This window comes from Tachysurus vachellii, chromosome 3, assembly GCF_030014155.1.
Source record: "Tachysurus vachellii isolate PV-2020 chromosome 3, HZAU_Pvac_v1, whole genome shotgun sequence".
NCBI lineage: Eukaryota > Metazoa > Chordata > Actinopteri > Siluriformes > Bagridae > Tachysurus > Tachysurus vachellii.
The window spans coordinates 4982010-4995240 of NC_083462.1; the positions used below are offsets into that span (position 1 = coordinate 4982010).

A 13231-nucleotide genomic window follows, 5' to 3' on the forward strand; every position below is an offset into this window, starting at 1 on the left:
ACTAAAATACACTTTTGAAACTATTCAGAAAGTGTTTATTGGCCTTGACTCCCAGTGCTCTGCAAGAGTCCAGTCCTTCAAAAACAAATTGTTAAAATTGAAGTAGCTGCAGTTCATATAGCTAAACAAAAGTGCAAGTTCTGATTTGTTCCTGTTTGTTTTGTAACTGTATAACAGTGCAACACATGCCAAAGTCAGTTTTGAGTTTTAGTGTAAGGTTTTGACTTTTATGTTTTGTTTGTAACAGTTTTAATACTTGATTGCTCTAGCGCATGTGTTGAAACTCTGCGTGTTTATTGTTGCAGCATTTTAAGATTATTCTGGCACTTTTAGAACAATTTATTTTACTCCAGCACTTTAAAAGCATTTTTTTCAACAGTTTAAAAGCATTTGTGTTGTTTTACTTCAGCATTTTAAAGGCATTACAAGTTTGCCTTTTTTTGCCTTTTATTTTATAACAATTTTATATACATTTTATTTTGTAAAAATAAATAAAAAAATTTATATTTTTCTGTAAAAATGACAGTCTTTTTTTGTTGTGTTTACAGTATGGTTTGCAATCTCTGTGGTTGATTTTTAATGTGAATGCCATACAGGAATTTGTGGAAGAAGTTTGAATGGAAGATTTAAAGCTGTACATTAAAACAAGAAAATTAAGTTGAACCGACTTAAATTGAGGTAATTTGCTGAAAAGCTTTTTTGAGTTTACCAAACTTCAGGGCTGTAGTTCTCCCTACTCATTTCTTAAAGTTCACTCAACCCCTTTTTTAACTTTAAACAAACTCATGATGACGAGTTAGATGTACTTACTGGGGAAGGTATTCCTAACTTAAACCAGCAGTTTCAATCCACTTTCTACAATGATTTAACTTTAACCACGGAAGTTAACCTTCCTATTTTCCTCGGGTCTATCTGACCCTGCTGGAAGGTTTAATGTGTCATAACTTGGGTTTTCTTCCACATATTTGCCTGAAATTTACCAGGATTTTTTCAAATTGAACTTTGCAAGTAAAATTAATCTATTTTCCTTGAACTATGTGTTCGGACCAATATATACTTTGCGTTTTGGATCCTCCCGGGTCATTTGGACCCGGCCACATTTAGTGGGGCAGTAGGACACACTTTTGCCCTTTTCAGTGCAGTGAACATACATACAGACACAAAAATGCACACATAAAATGTCCACTAACACACACACCCAAAACTCACACATCACACACACACACACATGCACACACACACACACAAATTGGGCATTGCATTTCATTAGGCCTCCAGAAAAAAAAAGCCAAACATTTGTAAATATTTCACACTTTTGATATGCCTTTGCCTAGCAGAGGTCAAAATATGATCTACCGAAATGATGTTACACACACACACACACACACACACACACTCAAACACTGTTCAAAGCATTGGGCATTGCATTTCAGTTGGCCTCTAGACAAAACAAAGGCTACACATTTGTAAACGTTTCACACACACACACACACACACACACACACACGCACACGTTCATATTTCTATAAAGAAGTTCAAAAATAAAATACGTGTTTTGCAAATCATATTTGTTTCCTTTCTTGTTTCTTCCTGGAGATATGCTGAGTAATGTTTGACATTTATCAGTCAGTGGTTATCCAAAATAATATTTAATAATTTCTGCTTATTTTACTCAAAAACATGGCATAATTTTATAAGGTTTATCGTTCATAAATTAAGTATAATAAAAAAACACAAGGAGTGTAAAAGAAGTTTTATTCACATGAAATTATGCCATGTTTTTGAGTGTGGGGTGTGTGTGTGTGTGTGTGTGTAGCTTGTTGTTGGTTGATCAGAGGACATCAGGTGGGCAAAATACATATTACAAGTGTAAAATAGTTATTACACACAGAATGGTGATCATTGTAGAATTTTTGATTTTTAAGCATTCAAGTCAATTTGACATGGAAAAAAACAGGTTTTATTATTTGCTGACATTAAAAATGGTGAATCTCCTGCCTTTGATATACCTCTATAGTGAAAATAATTCAAAATTTCTGTTTTTTTTTTTTGCTAAAAAATGAGGCATTTTTGTATATAAATAAGGTTTATTAAACCGAATATATATATTTTTTGCAAAATATATGTTAATATGTTAGACGAAAAAGGTGAAAAAAAAATGGATATCATATTGTAGCGTCTGGTACAAGTCATTTAGATTTCATATCCCAGGCACCCTAAACTTCGGCATCTACTGTACTCTTCAATCAACGAGTGAGCAACCCAGTTTTACGGTTTTACTGAGGGCCATATCCCACAGTGTCACACACACACACCTGGCTCCAGAATGTCTGGGATCCTACACAAAGCAAAGACCAGATAAGACCATGCTGTTTCTCTGATTGAACTCATAGGGACCTCAACCAGAGACACACACACACACACACGCGCGCACACACACACACACACACACTCCCCTGCAAACGCATACACACACACACATGACACAATGGGACATTCCTTTTACTAATAAAACAAGTAGAAAAGATACTCTAAGATTCTTATTCTTATAACCCTGTTGTAATTTGTTTCTTCTTTTAAGGCTTGTCTGACTTAAAATTACTTGCTCCTTACTTTCCTGAAAGGGGTGTATTTTATTTAGGTATCAGAACACAACACTGGATTAACATCAATTTAACTTTGATTACCGATCTTGTTACCGATCTGCATGTTAATGTATACCTGTTCTAAGGCTGTATGTCCTTTTAAGGTCTGATGTCAGGATGTATACAAAATTATGTTTTTCACTTCCCTAATTCAAATGCATTTTGTTTTGTGTTTCATTTTTGTTTCTTTCTCCTTTATCAGAACACAATATCGTAGTAACATCAGTTACACTTTGATTACTGATCTGTGTGTATAATGTACCGCTGCCTTTATACCGTCATTCCCCTTTCATGTTTAGTATCCAAATAACCACAAAATTATCAGTTACTCATTTTTCAATCAATGATGTATTTTATTTGAGCACGAAAAGCGCTATACCATCTTAACACACCTTGGATAAAAACTTTAAAGTCATCTAAAGTTTGATAGCTAAACCACACCCACAGACACCTGAAACAAAGAGAGTTTTTCCCTCCGAAACCCGAGCCGTAGTATTGGCCATCTCCCCAAAGATGGGTGGAGTTCGGGACCTTTAAATTGTCACAAACACCACCAATCCGTGGTCAGATTTTCGGAACAGCTTAGAGACAACTCCATCTTCTTTCAGAGAACTTCCGGCAAGCTCCACTTCCCAGAACCATCCTCAGGAGAAACGTCTGACCCCATCCTGACTGAGATTTCTCCGTTGCATCCAGACTCTTGTGCTGCAAGCCAATGCAAGTAACCATTTCCTCTACCAATCAATTTAGATGCGTATTTCAAGTAGGAATCTCGCATTGAATTTTAAGGCGAATTTAAGTTTCTGTGACGATTTCCCAGTCAGGGTGTGATTAATTTTGTAGTCTAAGCTTGCCATTCCTTTCCTTCCTTTCTAATTTCTCCTTTTCCAGTCACTTCCTCCCTTTCCCCAATTTCAATTTCTTTTGTGTATTTTATTTTCATTTTTGTTTTCTCTATTTCTTTTGTTTGTTTGTGTAGTTAGTTTTATGTTGTGTTTGTCTCTTTCATTAAACGCCATATTTTTGTTCCACAAGTGATTGCCACAAGTGAGTGAGTATCGCTCACAAACGTAAGGTACCTGCAACATCTGGTCTGAACTACATGCTCTATTAAGTTAATTTAATTGAAATTACGGTATAAAGTAAAAGGGAAGATAGCGCCCTCATAGAATTAATAAAGGTTACATGGCCGGTTCACCGGATGAACAGGCCAAATAAGTGTAACGTTAATTCCATTACCGTCAATTTCAGCTTAGGTTAAAATATTTAGGAGTCACTGTAACACGTTATAATTACCTATAAATATTTACCTTGCTTTGCGTGCCAAAATCGCTACAATATATACTTCATTTTTTATAAGCAGTCAAAACAGACAAGATCAAGTTGACTCGGCACTCCTAATTTGTATAGGAGGACAATAGGAGGGATAAGTAAACTCAAAATTGCTTTGCAGCAAATTAACTAAATTCAACTCAACTTCATATTTTTTACAGTGCATAGTCTTTGATATTCCTCTGACGATTCTTTGTGTTTTGGTTGTAAACATAAAGATCAGGTGCAGTTCGGTGAAACAGGAGACTCTCTACTGGATCTTAAAGCAGGTGAGGAACTTCTGCTCAAAGATCTCGCTCAGTCTGGATCCCAACATGCCAACGTCTTTATCCTGTACACACATATGCACAAGCACGCACACAGAAATAGAGAGAGAAATATTAAGTTGTTTTTTTTTTGGAAATAATGGAATACAAACATTGTAGTTATCAATTACGCAAATCAATTATGTAATAAATTAAGAAATTACACTACACTATTATACCTATACTTTAATTAAATAAAGGAATGACAGGATGTAATTTGGTTACTTTAGTTTCCTTGACCAGTTCCTTTAACATTTACCACCATTGATCAAAAGTATTGGAACGCCCAACCTGATTCTTGTGTCTTTACACTAGAGACATTTGCATATGAGATCTAACGATGAGCATTAGACTATAGATCATGATTTTACTTTTCATTTCCTCATATTTACATCTACATCTTTTAAGCACTTTGGGTGGAAAACAACCTTATTATGCTAAATAACACTTGCAGCAACTGCAAAATAATAAATAAATAATACATTTAAAAAAGACAATGTAAACCACTGATAAACTGTTGGTGAGGTAAGAAGACGTTCATGGAAGGAGTCTCCAGTGTCAGCACTGTTACAGTCAGAGACGAAGCTGTAAGTTTAGTTTTTCTGACATCTTCTAGACAGATAAGTTTATATTTCTGTAGTTTCTCAGAAACCCCCTCCTTGAACCGCCACCTTATTGTGGTGGAGGGGTTTGCGTGCCTGAATGATCCTAGGAGCTATGTTGTCTGGGGCTTTTTGCCCCTGGTAGGGTCTCCCAAGGCAAACAGGTCCTGGGTGACAGGCCAGACAAAGAGCGGTTCAAGAGCCCTTTATGAAGAAGAATAAAACAAGGTCCGTGACGTCGCCCGGTATGGCGCAACCGGGGCCCCACCCTGGAGCCAGGCCCGGGGTTGGGGCTCGCATGCGAGCGCCTGGTGGCCGGGTCTTACCCCATGGGGCCCGGCCGGGCACAGCCCGAAAGAGTGACGTGGGGCCGATCTCCTGTGGGCCCACCACCTGCAGGAGAAACCGTAAGGGGCTGGTGCAATGTGGATTGGGTGGCAGTCGAAGGCGGGAGCCTCGGCGACCCAATCCCCGGACACGGAATCTGGCTCTAGGGACATGTCACCTCGCTGGGGGGGAAGGAGCCTGAGCTGGTGCGGGAGGTCGAGAGATACCGACTAGATATAGTTGGGCTCACCTCCACGCACGGCTTGGGCTCTGGAACCCAACTCCTTGAGAGAGGCTGGGCTCTCTACTACTCTGGAGTTGCCCGCGGTGAGAGGCGGCGGGCTGGTGTGGGCTTGCTCATAGCCCCCCAGCTCAGCAGCCATGTGTTGGAGTTCACCCCGGTGAACGAGAGGGTCGTTTCCCTACGCCTTCGGGTCGGGGAGAGGTCTCTCACTGTTATTTGTGCTTACGGGCCAAATGGCAGTGTAGAGTACCCGACCTTCTTGGAGTCTCTGGGAGGGTTGCTGGAAAGTGCTCCGACCGGGGACTCCGTCATTCTACTGGGGGACTTCAACGCTCACGTGGGCAGCGACAGTGACACCTGGAGGGGCGTGATTGGGAGGAACGGCCCCCCCGACCTGAACCCGAGTGGTGTTCTGTTATTGGACTTCTGTGCTAGTCACAGTTTGTCCATAATGAACACCATGTTCAAGCACAAGGGTGTCCATCAGTACACATGGCATCAGGACACCCTAGGTCGGAGGTCGATGATCGACTTTGTGGTTGTTTCATCTGACCTCCGGCCGTATGTCTTGGACACTCGGGTAAAGAGAGGGGCGGAGCTGTCAACTGATCACCACCTGGTGGTGAGTTGGATCCGATGGCCGGGGAGGAAGTTGGACAGACTTGGCAGACCCAAACGTACTGTGAGGGTCCGCTGGGAACGTTTGGCAGAGTCTCCGGTCAGAGAGATCTTCAACTCCCACCTCCGGCAGAGCTTCAACCAGATCCCGAGGGAGGTTGGAGACGTTGAGTCTGAGTGGACCATGTTCTCCACCTCCATTGTCGACGCGGCCGCGCGGAGCTGTGGCCGTAAGGTCTCTGGTGCCTGTTGTGGCGGCAATCCCCGAACCCAGTGGTGGACACCGGAAGTAAGGGATGCCGTCAAGCTGAAGAAGGAGTCCTATCGAGCCTGGTTGGCTCGGGGGACTCCGGAGGCAGCTGATAGGTACCGGAGGGCCAAGCGAGCTTCAGCCCGGGTGGTTGCAGAGGCAAAAACTCGGGTCTGGGAAGAGTTCGGTGAGGCCATGGAGAAGGACTATAGGTTGGCCTCGAAGAAATTCTGGCAAACCGTCCGGCGCCTCAGGAAGGGGAAGCAGTGCCCTGCTCACACTGTTTACAGTGAGAGTGGGAATCTGCTGACTTTGACTGGGGACATTCTCGGACGGTGGAAGGAGCACTTCGAGGATCTCCTCAACCCCACCGACATGTCTTCCTCTGAGGAAGCAGAGGCAGAGGGCTCAGTTGAGGACTCATCGATCCCCCAAGCTGAGGTCACTGAGGTGGTTGAGAAGCTCCTCAGTGGCAAGGCACCGGGGGTGGATGAGATCCGCCCTGAGTACCTCAAGTCTCTGGATGTTGTGGGGCTGTCTTGGTTGACACGCCTCTGCAACATCGCGTGGCGGCTGGGGACAGTGCCTCTGGACTGGCAGACTGGGGTGGTGGTCCCTCTGTTTAAGAAGGGGGACCGGAGGGTGTGTTCCAACTACAGGGGGATCACACTCCTCAGCCTCCCCGGAAAAGTCTATGCCAGGGTACTGGAGAGGAGAATTCGGCCGATAGTCGAACCTCGGATTCAGGAGGAACAATGTGGGTTTCGTCCCGGTCGTGGAACACTGGACCATCTCTATACCCTCACCAGGTTGCTGGAGGGTTCATGGGAGTTTGCCCAACCAGTCCACATGTGCTTTGTGGATCTGGAGAAGGCATTCGACTGTGTCCCTCGTGGTGATCTGTGTGGGGTGCTCTGGGAGTATGGGGTCCGGGGCCCTCTGCTAAGGGCTGTTCGGTCCCTATATGACCGGAGCAGGAGTTTGGTTCGCATTGCCGGCAGTCAGACTTGTTCCCGGTGCATGTTGGACTCCGGCAGGGCTGCCCTTTGTCACCGGTCCTGTTCATTATTTATATGGACAGGATTTCTAGGCGCAGTCAGGGGCCGGAGGGAGTCCGGTTTGGGGACCACGGGATTTCGTCTCTGCTTTTTGCAGATGATGTTGTCCTGTTGGCTTCTTCAAATCAGGACCTTCAGCGTGCACTGGGACGGTTTGCAGCCGAGTGTGAAGCGGCAGGGATGAGAATCAGCACCTCCAAGTCCGAGGCCATGGTTCTCAGCCGGAAAAGGGTGGCTTGTCCCCTTCGGGTTGGTGGAAAGCTCCTGCCTCAAGTGGAGGAGTTTAAGTATCTTGGGGTCTTGTTCACGAGTGAGGGAAGGATGGAGCGGGAGATCGACAGGCGGATCGGTGTATCTTCTGCAGTGATGCGGTCGATATACCGGTCTGTTGTGGTGAAGAAAGAGCTGAGCCGCAAGGCGAAGCTCTCTATTTACCAGTCGATCTACGTTCCTACCCTTACCTATGGTCATGAGCTTTGGGTCATGACCGAAAGGACAAGATCCCGGATACAGGCGGCCGAAATGAGTTTCCTCCACAGGGTGGCTGGGCGCTCCCTTAGAGATAGGGTGAGGAGCTCGGTCACTCGGGAGGAGCTCAGAGTAGAGCCGCTGCTCCTCCACATCGAGAGGAGTCAGCTGAGGTGGCTCGGGCATCTGTTCCGGATGCCTCCTGGACGCCTCCCTGGGGAGGTTTTCTGCGCATGTCCAACCGGGAGGAGGCCCCGGGGAAGACCTAGGACACGCTGGAGGGACTATGTCTCTCGGCTGGCCTGGGAACGCCTCGGTATTCCCCCAGAGGAGCTGGAGGAAGTGTCTGGGGAGAGGGAAGTCTGGGTGTCCCTGCTCAGACTGCTGCCCCCGCGACCCGGCCCCGGATAAGCGGTAGAAGATGGATGGATGGATGGATGGATAGTTTCTCAGAAACACAACAAGCTTCGTAATAATCAACTTCATATATTATATATTACTCTGTTGTTGATTACTTTCCTATTACCACATAACACAAAGTCTATTATTCCTTACTGTTTTAATGAACTGCATAGTTTCCATTTCTTTGAAAAGAGCCCAACACAATGTGACTCTTTTACACAATCCCTCTGTAATACTTGTGACTGCGATTCATTTATTCATCTACTTTAAAATCTCACCCGGTTTTGGAAGATAAGCCTGATGTCATCTACAAACTCTCCCACTGTAGTGTACAGTTTTCTTTGCAGTTTGTCCTTGACTCTGTCCAGCCACATGGGATTAGACCTCACACTGCTGTATCCCGACACCTGGACAAGGACATGGTTCAACAAAAATGTTTATTTTTTATTAGATATTTCAGTTCATGAAATGAACAGACAGTGAAATTCTGAGCCTTAATAAAGCTCCAGCTAGTCCAGAATGGAGCTCGGAAGTCATATCACTCCTCTCCTTATCCTCACTACACTGGCTCTCAATCCAGTATCACACTGGTTATAAAATGATACGTATGACCTTTAAAGCACTGACTGGTCTTACGCCTCCGTACATGAGTAAAATTTCTGCTTTGATCAAAAGGTACCCGCTCTTTATTGGTACCTACAGCTACAGCAGATGGGACGAGCTTTCTCAACAGCTCCACAGTTAAACAACAGCCTTCCATTTAGTCGCAGGAACTTGGAAAAATGTCCAAATTGCATATTTATTCACTATTCTACACCAGGGTGTAGTATAAGTAGAGTGAGTGAAGAAGCCGTGTACAAGAAGAAAAAAAACGTGGAATGTTGGACACGACACTTTGCCAAGCTAGTGTAAGGGGGCGGCGCTAAAAGGCGCTGTATAAGAAACAATTTTCAAGTTGACCAACGGGATTCTGGTGGATAACACGTCTTACAAACACCTAATAAAATAGCCTACGCATGTTGTGTGATTTATTTTTAAACATTTATTAAATTCTTGAAAGCAGTTAAAGCTTCCCGCATCACATTACATGCATTAACTGTGAAACGGCTCATGTTTCCGTCTAGTAAAATAACAATTGTGACAATATGACCCTTCTAACAATAATACACTAGATGCTAGAGTAAACAGCGCTCTTAAACCACTACAGGACAAGATCTTATCTAATAACCTGTGATCTCTCAGCCTCACCTCCTTACACATGTGACAATGTCCCTTAAAAACGCTATATAAATAACATCAAATGGAACTGAAGTTCATTTATACACACGTTATTATTTCAATAAACAAACTAGATTTCAGTTTCATTTGACGAAAACAAGACGGTCAAAGACAGAGGATTGAAAAGGGAAATGTCTTACGGTTGTTAAGGGATCTTTAGTGAACACACGGCTCACATCCTCCTTATACAAACACAACAGCAAATACTCACAGCGCTGTGAAAGGAAAACAGACAATCAGATAAACAGCTCTGTGTACTTCATATATGTATGTGTGTGTGTGTGTGTGTGTGTGTGTGTGTGTGTGTGTGTGTGCATGTGTTTGTATGTGTATTTCTGTGTGTGTTTGCAGGTGTGTATGTGTGCAAGTATGTGTATGTACAGTATGTGTGTGTATGTGTGTGCATGTGTTTCTGTATGTGTGTGCATGTGTGTGTATATGTGTATGTGTGTGTATGTGTGTGTTTATGTGTGTGTATGTGTGTGTTTATGTGTGTGTTTATGTGTGTGCATGTGTTTGTGTGTGTGTATGTGTGTATGTGTGTATGTGTGTGTGTGTGTGTTTGTGTGTGTGTATGTGTGTACCATAATGTTTTGGTTTATAGGACTTTTCAAAACTTGTTCCAGACTCATGTGCATCCACATTCGCTGGTTAATCTTCCATTCACAGAAAGTACACATCCATTTATCCCTAGATGCACACACACACACACACACATACACACATGCACACATGCACACACACATGCACACACACACACACATATATACACATGCACACACACACACGCATATACAAGTTATATTACACCTGTGACCCCTCTACATTATATGCTGGTTTCTAAAGAAAACGAACACTAAATGTTACTGTTGCCTCATCTGAAATTCATGACTTTCATCTTTATAATTAACACGTGATCTTCATCAGCGTCCAAGATTTCTTTTGTATTGAAATTTCAAAATAATGGAATGTTTTTTTTTTTAAATGAACCTTCTTGCATCATCATCATCATCTTGGGTATCGGTTTCCCAGGTTACCCACAGCTCCCCCGCCTCGTTCTTTAACAAGCTCCCGCTCTCACCCGCTAGAGTTGTTGTGTGTAGGTGGTAAGTGACAGTCATTATGGAAAGCTCGTGGACACTCGTCACAGCACACCAGCTCTCCGTCAGAGTCACAAATGAAGCAGACGTCGTCGTTATTCTGAGCCAGCTGGATACAGGAGAAAACAAAGCTATAACATCACTTTTAACATGTGTTCAGTGTTTAATAGATTAACCCTGAGTCTAAAAGTGGCCACCTGGGGATATCAGCAAGACATGGTGTATAATATCTGAGGTGTTCCTGTGTGTTTCAGACTCACCGGGTCTTTAGGATCACAACAATCACACTTGCACTGCACAGAGTGGATACACAGGATCTTCTTCTGTAAACAAAACATACACACATCAGTCTGAACCTGTATTTATGTTTAAAATGAAAGAAAGTCATTGTTTTACCACATGGTCTGCTCCATTCCTACAAAACTGAGAATAACATACAGAAAACATCATTAAAACATGGACTCCATTTCCTGTACCTGTTATGGCAGGGGACACGACTCAACACAACTCTCTGTGTCAACTTGATCAACTTCTCTCTGGTTAACAGATCAAACTTATTTAGTCTCTTGTGTTACCCTCACCAGGTAGTCGAGGGTTTTTCCGTGACACAGTATATCTTTCTTCCAGTGTCCGTCTGTCAGAGTTAACTCCTGCTTTACAAACTCCTCAGGAGTGAACCAGCGCTCCTCTGTGCGGATACTCTTACTGCGTGACCCGCCTGAACACACACACACACACACACACACACACACACACACACACTCTGTGGCTATATTCTGACTCGTCTTAACGTGTTCAGCTTCCCAGAGTTTTCCAGCTCTGATTACCTGAAAATCTGCTTTTATGTAAAACCCCACTGACAGATCCACAGCTGACTGGTAAAGTCGGGAGTGTTGACAAATGTGCTGTCTCGCTGTCTTCTTCTTCTTCTTCTTCTTCTTCTCCTTCTTCTTCTTCTTCTTCTTCTTCTTCTTCTTCATCAGTTATGTACTCATCACTGGATTCATCAGTCTCTCTACTGAACATTGACTCTAAGGCATACATATGGAAGAAGATAAACACACAAAAAAGTGACAGTTTACAGCGACAATTTCTTTGCTAAAGTAAATTTAAACAAGATTAATAAAAAAAGAAATGTAAACAAGGGCTTGGTATACTAACGAGAGCTGGAGCTTCTCGTACTCTGCAATAAGAACAAAATATATACATATATATACTTTTATATACAGTATATAAAAGTATATAAAAGCATAACAAAAAGTTTAAACCATGATGTAAAAAGAGTAAACAGACACAACACCTTTGATCGACTACGTCTGTAAATCCTCGGACACTTCAAATGACCGTCCTTACAAAAAAAAGACAAAAAGGAAGAACATTAATTATTAATATTTCATTGTGTTTGTATGTCAGTCAGTGTGTGTGCCTTCAGTGTATTATGTGTCATAGCTCCGTGTGTTTGTAGTAGTGTGACCTTTAATAAACAGTAGTTTTACCTTTATAAGTTTCTGTAGTGTAGTGTTTTGGTAGCGGATGCTGGTTTTCCAGTTCTTGCAACTTCCCTTTCCTGAAAATCTCTCAAACTCACCTGGGATGAACCACCGATCCTCAGAAAAAATGCACTTTTCTCCTATAGGAAAGACACTTTATTTAAATTCCTTGTGACAAGTGTATTTCTGTATGAGAAAGAGTGTCTAAAATAACAGAGTAAAGTCCAGTGGACTGATACGACTGAGCTGCAGGTTAAGGACTTGCTCATGGGATTTGAACACAGCCTTCTGAGGTGTAACTACATTCTTAGCCTTAATCTACATTCACACACGTGTTTTTATCTCTGCAAGTCTCTGTTCACTAGCTATATGACTGGTTGCCATAGTAACAAAATACAAAATAGTATTTGTTACGTTTCATTACGTATTGTGTGGGTTTTGGGATGTTGTTGTGGTGTTCTCCCTTGTTTTGTTTTTTTTCTCTCTCTCTTTTTCTCTCTGCTAAGCAGCACTTCTAAATCATCAGCAGCTGAGGCCAATTAGCAGCAGTGTGGCTTAATTGCTATACGGCGTGCCGGAGAGATAAAACAGGAGAGACCCAGCGCACGAGAGAGACTTTCCTTATCCGCTATCCCAGCACCGTGGCGGTTGTGGCTGCTATTGTGAATTTGGTCAAATGTAAACAAAGTGTTAATGTGTGAGTCTGCCTTTGTCAACTTGTGTAGGGAGATGAGCGCCGATTTGTTTGGGTTTATATACCCCCTTCTCTATTTTTCACCTGTTTTTCGTTAGTCAGGGAGAGAGGTAAGAATATTGTCTTTAATTTTATTGTTATTTTGGGCAGGGAAGTTACTTGGTTACTTTTAAGTAAGTTTCTGTTTTGTTTGTTGTTTTGGCCTTTGCTCTCTCCTGACGCTTTGGGTTGTTTAGTTGTTTAGGCTTATTTATCGTTTGTATTCATTGGTTTGTTACGCCCTGGACAATAAAGAAAATATAAGAATATTTTCTTTGGTGTACTGTTCTTTTCGTGTATGGTGTTAACAAAGAGGTGATTTGTGTGACCCTTTTGGCGTAGTATAAGAATAAACAGTGAGAAGAGCTGGGATAAGGGC

The 13231-nt window shown here is 42.6% G+C and overlaps 1 protein-coding gene across 2 annotated transcripts in view; it reads right to left on the reverse strand.

The window, feature by feature from the left end:
- Nucleotides 1-2974: 2974 nt before the first annotated feature.
- Nucleotides 2975-13231, reverse strand: part of LOC132842660 (nuclear body protein SP140-like) — a 13662-nt gene continuing 3405 nt past the window's right edge. Inside the window, exons 6-16 of one of the 2 annotated variants that reach the window (XM_060865455.1) lie at nt 12126-12259; nt 11930-11977; nt 11791-11812; nt 11457-11660; nt 11205-11347; nt 10890-10952; nt 10611-10738; nt 10114-10219; nt 9670-9744; nt 8530-8658; nt 2975-4308 (exon numbers count right to left, since the gene is read on the reverse strand). In XM_060865455.1, the coding sequence (XP_060721438.1) occupies nt 4228-4308; nt 8530-8658; nt 9670-9744; nt 10114-10219; nt 10611-10738; nt 10890-10952; nt 11205-11347; nt 11457-11660; nt 11791-11812; nt 11930-11977; nt 12126-12259 (1133 nt within the window). In that variant the 3' untranslated portion in view covers nt 2975-4227. The remainder of the gene's footprint in view (nt 4309-8529; nt 8659-9669; nt 9745-10113; nt 10220-10610; nt 10739-10889; nt 10953-11204; nt 11348-11456; nt 11661-11790; nt 11813-11929; nt 11978-12125; nt 12260-13231) is intronic. The other variant, XM_060865456.1, reaches the window with a different exon arrangement.